Source organism: Herpailurus yagouaroundi, unplaced genomic scaffold (genome assembly GCF_014898765.1).
Source record: "Herpailurus yagouaroundi ecotype Mexico unplaced genomic scaffold, PumYag 29, whole genome shotgun sequence".
Classification (NCBI taxonomy): Eukaryota; Metazoa; Chordata; class Mammalia; order Carnivora; family Felidae; genus Herpailurus; species Herpailurus yagouaroundi.
In genome coordinates, this window is record NW_024412377.1 from 86,443,824 (window position 1) to 86,460,952 (window position 17,129).

The 17,129-nt window shown below is 39.9% G+C and overlaps 1 protein-coding gene across 7 annotated transcripts in view; it reads right to left on the reverse strand.

Moving 5' to 3' along the window:
- ADGRV1 (adhesion G protein-coupled receptor V1) overlaps positions 1 to 17,129 on the reverse strand; it is a 607,523-nt gene that overhangs the window by 84,271 nt on the left and 506,123 nt on the right. For 6 of the 7 annotated variants that reach the window (XM_040448735.1, XM_040448763.1, XM_040448752.1 and 3 more), the window contains one exon: positions 12,454 to 12,611. In XM_040448735.1, the coding sequence (XP_040304669.1) occupies positions 12,454 to 12,611 (158 nt within the window). Of the gene's footprint in view, positions 1 to 10,155; positions 10,163 to 12,453; positions 12,612 to 17,129 lie in introns of all 7 variants that reach the window. The other variant, XM_040448771.1, reaches the window with a different exon arrangement.

A 17,129-nucleotide genomic window follows, 5' to 3' on the forward strand; every position in this document is an offset into this window, starting at 1 on the left:
TGTTTTTGGCAACTGTCTGAATACAAATTTGAGAGAGACACATTAAAAAAATATAAGAAATTGTATTTTCATCAGCCAACAGTTAAATGGAAGACTTCAGTCATCCATTAAAAAAAAAAAAAAGAATGTGCTGTTAGATCAAAGCAATAAACATGAATAACTGTTTTATGTAGCTTTCAAAGGAGAAGAAAGAAATGCGTCATTGGTAATTTTTCCAGGATAAATAAAGACGGATTTGAGGAGAGGGGGAAGTCCTTTAAAAAGAGTGAAGTATGCCAGGAAAATTAAAATTTAAACTTTTTTATTTATTTGGAGAAAAACTGCCAAGGAAATATATGGGAAACTCATTTAGCCTATGTATAAAAATTATAAACGATTGGGAAAGTTTCACTGATTCTCTGGGTCAAACTGAGGCACGGCAATGCTATGTGTTTGTCAGTAAGAGATGCCAACCACACTGAAGGTCAAAGAGTATGCAATGCATCTAAGCAACAATGCCACTGTGATGCTCTTAGACACTGACCATATGAATACCACACTGACCATATCTTCCAGCGACACCCAGTCTGTTCATGATGTGCATCCAGAGGGAAATTAGTTTCGATGCAATTCCCTCTCTTCCTTGATCACCAAAACTGATGAACTCAGCAAGTGACCTTCCTTGGTCACCAAAACTGATGAACTCAGCAAGTGACAGTGAATTCAGTCGTGTTGTTTAAGTCCGGATTTACCAGGAATCACATCACTTTTAGGCAACTGCACTAGTGAAGTATGGCTGGAGTAAATCAAGAGTTTGTGCGGAGAAGTGGTGGAATTTTCCCTTTTTAAAAAAATATTTTGGAAGTTTATTTATTTTGAGAAAGGGAGAGAGCGCATGATTGGGGGAGGGGGAGGGACAGAGAGAGAGAGAGAGAGAGAGGGAGAGAGAATCCCAGGAAGGCTCCATGTTGTCAGTGCAGAGCCCAACGTGGGGCTCGAACTCACAAACTGTGAGACCATGATGTGAGTGAAACCGAGTCAAAAGTTTAACCCAATGAGCCACCTGGGCGCCTCTGGAATTTTCCTTTTATCCTATAGTCTAAAAATTGCTATTGGATGATTTAAATGATGTGATCAATTTTCACTTTTTAGATTGTTCAGTGCAGAACGGGGACAGATAAGAATTACGAATATCAGTCTCAAAACAGTTGCAATTGTCTAAGTAAAAGATGATGAGGGATATAACCCAGGTACTATGGACTAAATTATGTCCCTCCAAAAGTTGTATGTTGAAGCCCTAACCCTCAATGTAATGGTATTTGGAGATGAGGACTTTGAGGGGGTAATTAAGTCATGAGGGTAGAACTTGTGTGATGGGGTTAGTGTGCTTGGGAGATGAACTCTCTTTCTTCATGTGAAGACACAGCAAAAAGATGGCCATGGTAAGCCAGGCAGAGGGCTTTCATTAGGAGCAGAATTGGCCAGCACCCAGACTGTGGGACTTTTCAGCCTCTAGAACCATGAGGAATAAATTTCTCTTGGTTAAACCACATAGTCTATGATATTTTGTTATGGCAGCCTGAGCTAATACACCAGGCATAACCATGAAGAAAAAAAAAGGAGGCATATTTGAAAGACATTTAAAAAAACATGTAGGACAAAGGAGTTACATATCCAACTGTATTCCATATCAATTACATATTGAAAGAGTTGTTATGGTAATAAAAATACCAACACATATTGAATGCTTAATATGTTTCAGAGAGTACACTAAAGACTTTATATGGGGGCACCTGGGTGGCTCAGTCGGGTGAGCGTCTGACTTTCGATTTTGGCTCAGGTCATGATCCCAGAATCACGGGATGAAGCCCTGTATCAGGCTCCACGATGAGCTAAGTATAGCGCCTATTTAAGATTCTCTCTCTCTCTCCCTCTGCCCCTCTCCTCTGCTCTCATGATCTTTCTCTCTCTCTCAAAATTAAAAAAAAAAGGGAGCAGTGTTTCTTGGAAATTAGAAATTGAAGGAACAATCTGTCAGACCAGATCACTTCAAAGTCGTTCCGGGGAATGGAGTCTAATAATTTTATGGGCTTGTGTTTTCTAGGTTTAATTTAATGTTTACACGTTTTTCTCAATGAAACATTAACAACATTTTTTAAATATTTATTTTTGAGAAAGAGAGAGAGAGACAGAGACAGAGCACCAGTGAGGGAAGGGAAGAGAGAGACAGAGACACAATCTGAAGCAGGCTCCGGGCTCTGAGCTGTCAGCACAGGGCCCAACACGGGGCTTGAACCCACGAACCGTGAGATCATGACCTGAGCTGAAGTTAGACGCTTAACTGACTGAGCCACCCAGGTGCCCCTCAATGAAACATTTTTTAAAGTAATCTCTGCACCCAACGTGTGGCTTGAGCACAGATCCCAAGATGAAGAGTCGTATGCTCTACTCATTGAGCCAGACAGGTGCCTCTCAATGAAACTTTTTTTTTCCTAAAGATTTTATTTTTAGGTAATCTCTACATCCAATGTGGGGCTTGAATTTACAACCCTGAGATCGAGAGTTGCATTCTCCACTGACTGAGCCAGCCAGGTGCCCTACAATGAAACTTTTGATACCAAAATGGGAAGGGGTGAAATGCTAGCATTAGCAGTAACAGCATCTCTGGAGACCTTGAGAGTTCTAATCGCAACTGCACAATTTAACAGCTTTATAACTTGGACAGTTTTCTAAGCTTCTCATTTCCTTGTCTGATTGCAGGAATAAGAATACCTGCTTCATAGGATTCTTGTAAAAATTGAGATAATATATACAAAATGCTTAGCTCAGTGTCTAGCATGGTGAGCTTTACTTGGCACTGGTGCTGAGGATGATTATGATCACCAGGGCATAATTCATACCTGCTACTTATATGTAGGTCAGCTCTTACTGTTCCTTCCAACCTTATCTTATCTCTGCTCACTGCTCTCTTCCACCTAGAAAACATATGCAAATTGAGCAGTTTGATACTGAAATAGCCTCAGTAGAGAACTGCCCTTATCCTCCTAGTATTCAAGGAGACTAGGTAAAGGGCAGTTCACTGAGATAAAGATATTAAGAAAACTTGAGTTCTAGAAAGACCCAGCTCTGCTACAAATCATCAGTCCATTTTCTCCTTTGGTTACATGTGTAAATCAAGAGTTCAAACAGAAATTTAAGCTCTCAACTCTATCATTTTATTTTTTACTTTTAAATCTTTATCTATCTATCTATCTATCTATCTATCTATCTATCTATCTATCTAAGAGAGAGAGCCTGTGTGGTGAGAAAGAGGCAGAGGGGATTTTAAGCAGGCTCCACACCCAGTGGGGAGACCCATGTGGGGCTCGATCTCATGACCATGAAATCATGACCATGAGATCACGACCTGAGCTGAAATTAAGTGTCAGATGCTTAACCGACTGAGCTACCCAGGCAGCCCTTTATTTCTTACTTTTTATGCAGATATCCTAAGCCTTAGGAAACTAACTCCTGATGTTATTGTTCTAGTTTTTTAAAAGCATTATCAAAGCCTGCAGAAAACATTCAGTGACTATACATCATCTTTCAGATTCAAAGACTTCTAATTTGAATCCTTGAAGACTGAGGTCATAGATATAAACTACATAGAGAAGGAGCATCCACAATGTTTCTTTAGTCTTTTGGATTTTCCCTACCACTACTGGCAAATGTGGGAAGAATGAACTGTGCTCACAAAGCTTTTTCTAGCTCAAATGGAAGAGCTGTTTACTGTGTAGTGAGAAGCTCTGGGGTTTCCCTTAGGTCCCCAGGAACTGTTTTTTTATTTTCTTTTCAGCACTGGACCTGGGAGTAGACTGCAGACAAGCAGCTTACTGCCAAGGATGTGTGAAACCTGTTATATTGGTCATTCTGGATCTTATTTAAGCACATACTGTCACTAGGCAAGACTACTTTTACTTTGCTTTAGTGGAAGCCTTAATTTTGCTTTAGGAAAAAAAAAAATATATATATATATTTTTCACATTTATAAACCCTGTATGTTGCTGCAAGCAATAAAATTTGAAGTGACAGTGACATACTTAGAATTCTGATGTGAGGATAATAAGGATACCAGAACCCGAGTGTTTCAGCTCCATGATAAACCGCTACAAAATCTAGTGGCTTAAAACAGTTTATTATTTCTCACAGTCCTGCAATCTGGGCTGGGCAGTTTTTCTGCTCTGTGTGGTGTCTCCTCAGGCTGGAAACTACAAGAAGGCATCTTCACTCACATGTCTGGAATCAGAGCCGGGATGCCTGAAACAACTTGCCAAGCATGTCTATTCACATGGCTGCTCCGCAAGACTAGCTTGGGGTTCCTAACGCCATGGTGGTCTCAGAGTAATTGGACTTCTGGTGGCTGACTTCCAAGAGGAAGGAAGCCGAAAGTGCTAGTCTTCTTAAAGGCTAGGCCCATTATGGGACGGCCTCACTGCCATCATATTATACTAGTCCAAGCAAGTCCAAAGCCAGTCCAGATTTAAAGGGAGGGGAAAGGCTCTACTGCTTTATGTGAAGAGTAGCACATATGCAAAGGGAGGGAAATAACTGAGGGCGGCCATCTCTGGAGAATACCATACACAGTGTATTGCATTTACCAGGAGCTCTTTCCTTTTCTTCTTTTTCCTTTGGATTTCATTGGGTTTCTTGAAACTCCTTTTGGAATTTTCAAAATGTCCAGAGAGAAAAAGAAATCACTCAACTTTAGGGTGTATGGGATGATACATTAATTATATCATATAGTAATAACAACCAATTATATATTAATAATTTATATATTAATGTAATGAATAGTATATATTAACTAATTATTATATATTGATATGTTATATATTATTATATATTATATTCATTATAACAACTTTTCAATGATTTTCATAATTGCAATGGAATCTTTATTTATTTTACTACTGTTGTTCACCCTAAGTATGAGGAAATGGAGTTTCAGAAAAAAAAAAAAAAATGGAAGCATTCATCCTCAAATATGCTCCCAAGTAGAGAAGTAGTCATTATAGTTCCAGAGATGCCACACACCTCAGATTTATGCTATCCACAGGTAGCTGGATCAAGCCACCTTTATGTAATATACTGAAACATACGTGGGATTTTTATAAGAAAGGGATTTGTAACCACCTACTTTCTCTTTTTATTCAAATTAATTTTCCTTCCCTGATCCATGAATCATTCTTCACATTGGAATTGGATGATGATTCAGAAAGAACCAGTAAATTCTAATGAGCCTAAAAGGAGAGACAAGCTTATCACTGCCAGAGATCAAAACCAAACCCTAAAATTATAGGCTTTGTTTAAAACGCTGTTTCAGACATTGAAATTTAGTTCAGGGAACATACCTTTTTCCTGACTCATTCTCACTGCACACTCACCCCACTAAAGGGAGGAGGAGGAGGCCAGTGATTCTCATTAGGAGCCACTGACCGTCGAAAATTTGGTTCACAGCGGTCTGGCAGCAAAAGGGCCACAGAATGCCAAGCTGTAAGCACTGCCCCAGACCACACTCAGAAAGGGAAGGGATGGACTGTAGCCGTCTTTGGGAGACTACAGCACAGAGTGTATTGTATTCACTGGCAACTCCTTCTTTGTTCCTCTTTCCTTTAGATTTCCTTGAGTTTATCTGCACTCTGAAATAAAGGGCTATCAGGAGCAAAAAATGCACTCAGAACACAAAGTGTAAAGGGACTGATCCTTAGTAATCATAACCAAATGCAGTAGATTGACCTAAACCTGCTCCAGTTGTCCGATACATCTAATCTGCATAAGAGTGATTAGTTTGGAGAACAGTTCTACAGAATATAGAAGACTCCAGGCCTAAAAAAATGACTGCTGCCAACTCGTTAGGTAGTCAAAGAGGTCTGATGCTGGAGTTAACTTATCACATCTGTTTACCAAACCTAAAACTCTACAGTAAGTAAATAATCACAGCCATCCCATTTACTTGAACACAAAACCCAGCTTGGCTGTAAGGAAACTACAAATTGACCTTTCCTTCTCATAATGCATCTTACTCATTGTTAAAAGTGATGTCAACTCTTGATTCACTACTTGAAAAATACATTTCTCATGCTGCCATCTAATATATCTATAAATGCTCATCCAGTTAAAAAATGCAAGGCAAAATATACCTAAACTATACACCATGAGATCAGAGGAGCTTCGGGAAAAAAGGCTGCTTTCGTAGATGCTTGGAATTGCAGAACCAAGCTGGATATGCTTCAGACTAATTAGAACTGCCTTCCTCCTCAGGCATTAGTGTACATGGGGTGTAAAAAGTGCAGGTTTCTCAGAGAGAAGCAGAGAAGAGTTTGTGTGCTGCTTTTAGAGCTCAGGTTTGCAGCGAGCTTAGTGGCATGTGTTTGCAAGGTGGCATCTGAACTCCTGTGTGGGGCTGGTGCTGCTCATAACAGTACCGAATATGAGAAGCGAAGAAAAGGTGCTCATTCTCCAGTTTTTCAAAAATACAGACATGGGAACTTTCAAAATGTACTTTATATTTTGCTAATATACTAGACTTCTCAGCATTCTCTCACCTCCCCCCGCCCTGCTTTTTACAATGTTTACCTTATGTGTAATTGTGTTCATTTTTTTCAATTCTGAAAAAGTCTCAAGCATTACCTCTTCAAATCTTCTTTTTCTCCATTCCCTATATTCTTGTCTTTTGTGTTGTGTTCTCATACCCCTTAGCTTAGTTTTCATATTTTCTCTTTTTCGCACATGACCTCGGTGAATTCCTCAATCCTACCATCAGATGCTAATTCATTCCTCTTCTCTGTTACTCATCTAGGTTTACCTCAAATGTCAAGATATTTCAATATTTCAAAGAGTATATTTTTCATTGCCAAGATTTCTGAAATTATTTCATTTTCATATTTGCCTGTTTTTATATTGTTTATATCTATTTTTGTTTTTCATGTTTAAATGTTTTTAGTGGATATATGTTTCTTTATATCAGGGGTCAGCTGTTCAACTTTTTCTGTAAATGGTCAGATAGTAAATATGTTAGGGTTTGTAGGCCACACGGTCTCCGTTGCAGCAACATATACTCAACTCTGCATTGTGAGAGCAGCATAGGATCCATGCAAACAAATGGGTGTGGCTCAGTTTCAAACAAAATTTACTTAAAAAACAGGTCACTGTAGCCATTTTGGAAAATTGTTTATTTATTTAAATGTTGATTTATTTTTTAAGAGAGAGAGAAAGAGAGAGGGCACATGCACACATGCATACGCACATGTGCGAGTGGCGGGGGGGGGGGGGCAGAGAGAGAGAAGCTCAAGCAGGCTCTACAGGGTCGGTGCAGAGCCTGAGGGGCTCGATCCCATGAACCATGGGATCATGACCTGAGCCAAAATCAAGAGTTGGATGCTTAACAGACTGAGCTACCCAGGCACCTCCACTTCGGCAAATACTTTGGCAGTTCTTCAAAATGTGAAACAGAGCTGCCATATGACCCAGCAGTTCTACTTCTAGGTATATACTCAGGAGGAATGAAAACCTATGTTAATATAAAAACTTGTATATGAATGTCCACAGCAGCGTTCTTAATAGCCCAAAGGTGAAAACAACCCAAATGTCCATCAACTGATGAATGGAAAATGAAAATGTAGTGTATCTATACACTGGCATATTATTTGTCAAAAAACCAAACCAAAACAAAACAACCAAAAAACTAAGTGGTGCTACATGCTATAACATATATGAACTTTGAAACCATGATGCTAATGAAGGATGCTAGACACAAAAGACCACATCTTCCATGACCCAGTTACAGGAAGTGTCCAGAACAGACACATTTCTAGAGATAGAAGGTTGATTAATGATTAGCTAGGGCTCAGGAAAGTGTAGAAAGAGGAATGCCTGCTAATGGATATGGGGTTTCTTCTTGAGGTGATGAAAATGTTCTAAAATTAGATTATGGTGATAGTTACACAACTATATAAATACACTAAAGACCACTGAAATGTAAATTTAAACAGATGAAATTTTGCAGGTAAATTAGATCTCCATGAAGATACTAGAGAACAGATGAAATGGGGAAAGGTGAGTGGCCAGTAGGGCCACAGTTTGACGATTCCTGCTCTGTATTTTCAGGGATCCTAACTTACTTATCAAACTTATTTATAGTTTATTCTACATGTAAACTTCTTTTCTGGCTTAAATTCATCTTTTTGATTGCTGATTTTAAAGGCTATCTGTTGGTTTTTTTCCAATGTCTGAAACATTTATACTTCAGCTAATCTTGAGTAGAAAACATTTGTTCCTTTGCTTTACTCTCTTTGTCTGTCTGTGTTTTTCTAATGATTTTATGGTTGCCTCCACTCAGCTCTCCTATCCAAGGAGAACTAGTTTTGTGTCTTGGGCCTCCAGCCCCTACAGTGACATGCGGATATGATAGCAATACAGTCTGGAAACTCTGGAAAACTGGGCCAGGTACTAGATCAAATGCTTTGTCTGCCTTCTCCTTGGCCTCCCAAATTCCTGTAACCCAAAGCCCAAGTTATTGTGGCAGGTGTTTCATGCAAGTGCTACTGCTCCAGTCTACTTGCCTTGGGTGAAATGTTTTAGCTCCTAATTCACTCCCCCATCAGTGGAGATACTCCCACATCCACTGGCTTGTGGACCCAGAAAACCTTGGGTCCATGGCTTCAGCCCAGTTTATTACTTTGTGTTCCTGTTCTATTTCTGACCCAAAGACATGTCCCTTTAAAAAATATTTTCTCTTGTTATATCCTGTCTGTACGTCCCAGGTGAGGGCTTCTATGGAGTAGGGCAGAGGACAATAAATGAATTTACAGTGCCATCCTGACTGGACACTCTTCAGGTCAATGCAAAGGAATTTTAGCCAAAAGATTCAAACAGTATCACATGCTCCTTGGTTGAGAAGACATTTTCTTTTTCTTCTAGAAATTTTGAATTTGAATTAAGTGGAACGTATTCAAATGGAGGTGGTTACAGTACATTGCAAGTAAAATATAAAAGATCATGCCAGCAGTCAAAGCTGAATGCATATTTTAGGGAATCACAGAAGTCAAGAAAAAAATTACAGTCCCAATGATAATAACTTTCAAAGGGATACCTACAATGAGATCAATGAGGTAAATCCTTTAATTTTTACTTTTGATGACACAACAGATTCCTCTTCTTTTTAATGCTATATTTAGCTTAAAGATCCATACCTAAAAGATTTTATGGTACATTTATGATTATTAATTTATTCATTTAGTCAACAAATATTAACTATGCTCCTGCTATCTACTGAGCAATTTACAAGACTGTGCTGATACAGATAGAGATGAATAATAAATGGTCCTTGTCCTCCAGGAATTCATCATTTATTAAGGAAATCAACCACACACACCAAAACAAGTCACCATTTCATTCTATGATAAGTGCTATAATGGCTATAGGGACAACGAGCTTTAAAGGCAGAGATGGGGAAAGGAGCAATTCTTATTTGATGTGGTTCTGTGAAGAGGCAACTGCAAAGGCTTCGGAGAAGAGGTAGCATGTTGGGAACTTTTAGAAAAAAAATTTTTTAAGTTTATTCATTTTTGAGAGAGAGAGAGACAGAGAGAATGACAGAGTGTATGGGGGAGGGGCAGAGAGAGAGGGGGAGAGAGGATCCCAAGAAGGCTCTGCAATGTCACGAACTGTGAACTATGAAATCACGAACTGTTGAGATCATGACCTGAGCGGAAGTCAGATGCTTAATCGATTACGCCACCCAGGCACCTCAAACTTAGTAGTACCTTCTTGGAAGGGAGGGTCTAGGGGAATTCACTTGTGCTTATCTAGCATACTATTTTTACTGAAATGATGGGTTTATTTTGGACAGTTTTAGGGAGCTAATGAAGATTATGGGAGGATAATAAATGTCTTCCACCTCTCTCTCATCCACATTTTCTCATATTACTTACTAAACACATGGGTTTTGTCAGCTATTGATGAAGAGTGCAGAGCAGAGGTCTCCTTACATGACCAAAGATGACAGTATCAGGTAATTTTAGGAAAGAGAAAATACATGGGATGGTCAGAAGGCAGGATAAATATTAAGTAACTGGGGATGAAAAGATGGCCTGGTGCGTGGACTATAGGAACTCCTGTATTGTAGGCTAAAGAGACTGGACTTCTCTCAGGCAACGAGAGAGAACAACAAGTGACTGTAATGCTGGAGTCAGGGAACCTACTTTACAGTTCTGAAATATACATATCTGAGAAGACGAGATAGGGAAGAAAAAGACTACAACTAGTGGCCAGTCAGGAAAATACTGTAAGAGTCCAAGTGTGAAATAATGACTATTAGACTGAATTGACATGGGAATAGGGGAATTAGAATTATAATAGTATTTTTATTTGAAAAGCTACAACAGAACAATGCTTCTATTAATATTTCATTGCACGAGAGGTTTCCCTAGTTGAGAAACAAGTATGCTGAAGCTTTTAGCATTATGTTTAATGCTTGAGGGCTATGTTTTTCAGATAATTGGAGTATTATTATCTACTGTATCCATGATGGATCATGTCCAAAAGGTAGTTAGCCATGAAAAAGAATTAACTCATTAGGTTAGGCCCTTATATTATCACTGTTGAAAACATGCAAACACTAGCACTTTTATATCATATAGAAAACAAAACAAATCTTATCATTTGGGAAAAGAAAACAAACTTTCTGTTCTGAAGAGAATATTAATTTTACTAAAATGAATCCCAAGTTGAAAAAAAGCACAGTTTCTGGATAAATCCTATGCCCCATGAAAAAGTAGGATTTCTACATTGAATGTTACTTCTTCTATTAAAAAGTTAAGATTAATCATAACGTTATATAAAATTTCAGCCCACACAATGACTGCATGCTAAATGGGAAAGGGGAGACAAGAGCTGGCTAGAAACAGCTACCCTACAAACTACCTCACAAACTAACATCAAGAAGTTCCTTCTCTTTATATCATGAGGAAATATTTTCATGTGTTCCCTCATCCATTTCAGGAACTAGAAGTCTCTTCATACATTAGAGGGTCTCCTTTTCTCATCCTGTGACAATTTCTGTTGAGCTGATAATAATGTATTAGATACTATTCAAGGGACTTTGTATATGGTAACTTGCTTAAACTTTGGAAAGCACTTAAAATGTGAAGAATTCCTCTTACTCATTTGGCTTTAGATCTGTAAAAATTCAGAAAAGAGGAGACTTTTTCATTGGCCTAAGAGGGCTCCCCCATCCCCAGATCACAAGATTCTCTCTAATATCCCCATCACTGACACCAATTTAGAGAGAATTTTCTCTATGAAGGTGTATGGTTACTGTTCCTAGTTAAGAAAATTCCTAAGAGACTCTAATCTAACAACAACAACAACAAAAAAGAATCAGGTCATAAAAACCTGTGTTAAGTATGATTCAAAGGGAAAAAATGAGCTGCAGCGAAAGCCAACTTGCGCTGGAAAGACTTGCGCTCTTAAGTAACCAGACATGTGTAGCCAGTTATGAAGCTATCCCATCACATATGTTTTTAAACATCTGTCAGCACAATCAAAACCCCACAAGCAAAATACAGCACTCATGAGCATTAGGGAGGGCTGTCTGTGATGAAGGCTCAGAAGCTGAAAGAAATGAATCGATTTCACAGGTTGAACACAGGCTGTTCTTGCTTGGCTTGAAGAAAGCCCGGGGAAGCAGTTCCCAAGGCTGTGAGGCACTGACTTGAACATGCGTATCTTTTTAAAAAATTTTTAAAAATGTTTATTTATTTTGAGAGAGGGAGAGAGAAAGAGAGCACAAGCAGGGGAGGAACAGAAAGAGTGGGAGAGAGAAAATCCCTAGCAGGTTCCATGCTGCCAGCACAGAGCCCAACACGGGCGTTGATCTCACAAGCTGTGAGATCATGACCAGAGCTGAAACCAAGAGTTGGTCCCTTAACTGACTGAGCCACCCAAACGCTCCTGGAACATAAGTATCTTTTTTTAACTTTTTTTTTACATTTATATATGTATTTTTGAGACTGAGAGGGAGAGAGTGCACAAGTGGGTGGGGCAGAGAGAGGAAGACACAGAATCTAAGCTGTCAGCACAGAGCTTGATGTAGGGCTCAAACCCACGAACCGTGAGATCATGACCTGAGCTGAAGTCGGACACTTAGCCGACAGTCACTCAGGAGCCCCTTGAACACGAGTATCTTAAGGACAAAACTGGAACCAGCGATAAAACCTATGGCACCCTGAAGAAAGAGACATGTCAGGAAGTGCCAAGAAGCAGGTGAAACTGGAGAGCCATAGCTTAACCTATGGCTTCAGTGCTAGAAGCTGAGTCTAACTTTTCTCCATTTTTTTTTTTTTTTTTTTGGTAAACATTATTCAGTGACATTTTCCCACCATTAAAAAGTTCCCATCTAAAAAGTACAAAAAGGGAAAAGGGTTCCTTTCAAACCTGCAGCATTTGTCCTTCCTCTGAAGATGTCGTCATATGCTTTCCACTGTGGCTTCACCTGGTAGGCATGGATGAACACCACAAACACTACCACAAGGCACGTTAAAGGAACAAGAGCCCCAGTGAAGAGAGCCGCATAGATGTTTGGGATGAAACACCTGGAGGACAGAAGAGACAAGACAACTCAGACAACTTCAATAAACACGTTTCTAAATTTAGAATGGGTTACATCATCACTTTACACTAGCTCTTTGTATCTAAATGTTGGCAAAAGCAAATTTTTGATTTGCCAAATTGAAGCTTGGTTTGAGTACAGGCTACCCGATTAAATCCAGCCCACTGCTTCACAAAGTAGGTTCTGTGGAATACGCATATCCTGAGGTGCTCAGAAAACTTCAACAAAGGTTATGGCAAAATAAATTTGAGAAACTCACATTCACTTTTCTAGCTCTGTCTTATTGGCCTATGGAGACCAAGGTCTTATTGAGGACCTCATAAAAAGAAGGCATTGTTTTTTTGGTTTTGTTTTTAAAAATTTTTTAATGTTTTTATTTATTTTTGAGAGACATAGTGCAAGTGGGGGAAGGGCAGAGAAAGAGGGAGACACAGTATCCAAAACAGTCTCCAGGCTCTGAGCTGTCAGCACAGAGCCCAACGTGGGGCTTGGACTCACAGGCTGCAAGATCATGACCTGAGCTGAATGAAGTCGGTGGCCCAATCAACTGAGCCACCCAGGCACCCCAAGGAGGCATTATTTAAACGCAAGTTTGGGGCGCCTGGGTGGCTCAGTCGGTTAAGCGTCTGACTTCAACTCAGGTCACGATCCCTCAGTCCGTGAGTTCGAGCCCTGTGTCGGGCTCTGGGCTGATGGCTCGGAGCCTGGAGCCTGCTTTCGATTCTGTGTTTCCCTCTCTCTCTGCCCCTCCCCTATTCATGCTCTGTCTCAAAAATAAATAAACGTTAAAAAAAATTAAAAACAAATAAACGCATGTTTGAGGATTCCTAGGGTTCATTCTGTCATTTCTACAATCTTGTTTTTTGAGTGAATGACAGTTTTGTCATTTCTAAGTTATACATACCTCCAAGAGCCATTAATTCTCTTGAAAATGATGACAACTTTCCACTTAGAAGTTCTACTACACAATTGTATTTATGATTCTGGAGTTTACTTAGATCAATGAGGTCCAAGGTAAGCTTTCACTACTTATTTTGTAACATTGAAATTCCATGGAAAATGGTTTCTGAGATGTACCTGGAAAATTTTTTTTAACTGTAATTATTTTGAGAGAGACAGAGCAAGTGGGGGAGGGGCAGAGAGAGAGGGGGATAGAGGATCCAAAGCAGGCTCTGCACTGACAGCAGAAGTCAGATACTCAACCAATTGAGCCACTCAGGCACCGCTTTAACTGGAAATTTTTACTCATTGGTCATAAAATCCTCTTGCTCTTTACATCAAATCTTTCACAAAAAAATGTCAAAATGGAGGACGGCTAAAAATATGTTCTCAATATCTAAAACTGTGCTTTTGAGGTATTATAAAGAACATACCTCTTACAACATAATACTGGGGCTTCTGGGTGGCTTAGTTGGTTGAGTGTCCCACTTCGGCTCAGGTCGTTATCTCCCAATTTGTGGGTCTGAGCCCTGCATTGGGCTCAGTGCTGTTAGTGAAAGCCCATTTCAGATCTTCTGTCCCCCTCTCTCTCTGCCCCTCCCCTGCTTGTGCTCTCTCTCTCAAAAATAAATAAACCTTTAAAAAATAAAAAAAATAATACTATAATACTTTCAATTATAAGAAATCTTAATAGTATGGAGTGTCTCATTTCAAATATCTTTTTCTGACTTCTCCATTTTTAATACATAATATCTACAAACCTAGATTACATACAGCCAAAAATAATGGATTCTCAAGAAAACTCAAAACTCTGAAAAAAACATAAACTAGTCAGAAGGACACCTCAAAATCTAAAGTATAGGAAAATCAGGAGAAACAGCCATTCTTGCAACTGGGAAAAATAGTGCCTCCATTTTATATTTAAAAAGAGATACATTATTGAAGACCTTACTCAGGTATTATTTCTAATTAACATGATCTGGTAAATGTATTCCTTAAGTAAACAAGACACATTTCAAGAGATATTTCAATACACATCCTGCATCTGCAAAGAGATGTCAGGATGATGAATATCCTGGCTTTTAGAATTTAATTTGGACGCACAAAGCCTGAATCATTCCCTGCACACTCATCTTTATGCCACAAGACCTGTGTCTTCCAGGTAGAAGGCGTATGATTAAATAAAACAGGCAAACACCAATGGCTTTGATCTTGAATATATTTCTGCACTAAAAATAGTAGTCATGTTGGCTACTCATTTTACATACATTGGCTTTAAACGATTGTTTTCATCTGAATTATGGATTCACTGCCAGAGACCAGCCTAAAGTTGTTTAGAAAAATACAGATACTGACAAAGGAACTCATACAGACTTCACTGCTTTCGCTCTACCTTGAAAAATGTCATCATAATTCAACTTCAGTCTGTAAAATGGGGTTACTGAAGCTATTGTGAGGTGCTCGAGCAGTAATAAACATTTTGCACCAAGTGCTATAGCATAGGTTTGACTCTTCAACATCTGCAATTCCCAGCGGCTGACCACATTTGGTTGTCACATCTCTACTTGAAGTGCCTTCTGAAAAACTCGCCTTTGGGGCGCCTGGGTGGCGCAGTCGGTTAAGCGTCTGACTTCAGCCAGGTCACGATCTCGCGGTCCGTGAGTTCGAGCCCCGCGTCGGGCTCTGGGCTGATGGCTCACAGCCTGGAGCCTGTTTCTGATTCTGTGTCTCCCTCTCTCTCTGTCCCTCCCCCGTTCATGCTCTGTCTCTCTCTGTCCCAAAAATAAATAAACGTTGGAAAAAAAAATTAAAAAAAAACAAACTCGCCTTTCCTTTAGAAGACAACCTTTGAAACCAGAACCCCAAAGAATGGCACACTATCCTGCTTAAAAGAGGCAGAGTGGACCCCTATGAAGTTATAAGAAACTAGGCAAGTCTGCAGTGGCTCTTGGGAAGAGAAGGGAATTCTCTATGCACCACAGCTCTTAAAAATCTCCTTTGCAATTCTCCCTGCTTGTTTGATGCCTTGGCCAAGCTGGCCTGTTCTTTCAGAAAAGGGGGCAGGAAAATTAACCAATGCTGAAGTGACCCATTGCTCCATATTCTTCAGAGGCACACAAATCATGGCCTCTCATGAGTCCTGGGCTGCTGAGAGCACCCTAAGTTTGTCTTCCACATGGTCAAAATGAGGCCAGATCATTGATGAGGAGGGCTTTGGCTCCACAGCATGCCTAGTCCTGTCGCAGCACTTCCTGCCTTCTTGGCTACTTCAGCACTGCTAGACTGCACAGCCCTGCCTGTGCCCACTTCTGTGTAGCTGTGACTCCATGTCGGTCTTTCCCCAACAATCTGCCTTATGCACATATCACCTTTCTTTGGGTCTAGGGAGCCAGACAACTCTTCTATAACGCTATCAAATGAGACACTTGCAAATGAGATAGGGCTAAAAAGGTAAGCCACTTAGTGCAGACAGCAGTCAGGGACTCCACACTTCCGTGATCCTGTCCATGGAAGTAGGTGGAACGAGCTATGTCATTCCACATTTTCAAAAAGGGATTTCTAGTGCTATAGAATAAAGCTTCTGACATATAATGCAAAGTGCCTAAGATGGGGGCACCTGGGTGGCTCAGTCAGTTAAGCATCTGACTTCAGCTCAGGTCATGATCTCGCAATTTGTGGGTTCGAGCCCTGCATTGGGCTCAGGTCATGATCTCGCAATTTCTGGGTTCGAGCCCTGCATTGGGCTCTGTGCAGACAACTCAGAGCCTGGAGCCTATTTCAGATTCTGTGTCTTCCTTTCTCTCTCTGCCCCTCCCCTGCTTGCTTTCTCTCTCTCTCTCTCTCTCTCTCTCTCTCTCTCTCTCTCTCTCTCTCTCTCAAGAATAAACATTGAAAAAAAAATTTTTTAAAAGAAAAGTGTCTAAGATAAACGAAGTATATTCTGCCCTTAAAACAATAGCAACAACAAATGAACCTCACCTACCAAAATTTCTTTCAGTCCAATCGATTAAGAGATACAGTATATCCAGGTAGTTTGAGGATTACACTACATGAGAGTGATGTGCAGAGTTAGGAAACAGTGAATACCATGTTAGAAATAGTTTCTGAAAGGAGGCTGGGAACAAATTCTTGGGAAAACTGAATGTAACGTAAGTAATGAGACTGAGAGCCAGGCACACACAAGAGCTGTGAAAGCAGCTGATTAGTGCCCTGGCAGCTACTGCTTCAAGAGCAGACCTGGCAGTCACCAGAAAATGAGACAAAGGCCATGTGGATCTGCTGTCTTTAAGACGGTAAGGAAAATGTGTTCCTTGTAATTACTGCCTCACCCTGCTTCAAAGTATTCTGGCAACCCTTCTCTCTTTTGGTGTGGAATACTCTTCTGGATTCTTGCAATCACATGACTCACTTTGGCTGTTCATTCCCTTTTAAACTTCCATGGGTAAATTTCCTTTATTATTATAACCCACAGACAATCTAATTGACTTCAAAATCTAGTCAGCACTTCACCCTTTATTGTATTTTCAGCCAGATGAAACAAGCAGATGCTATTTCATTATCT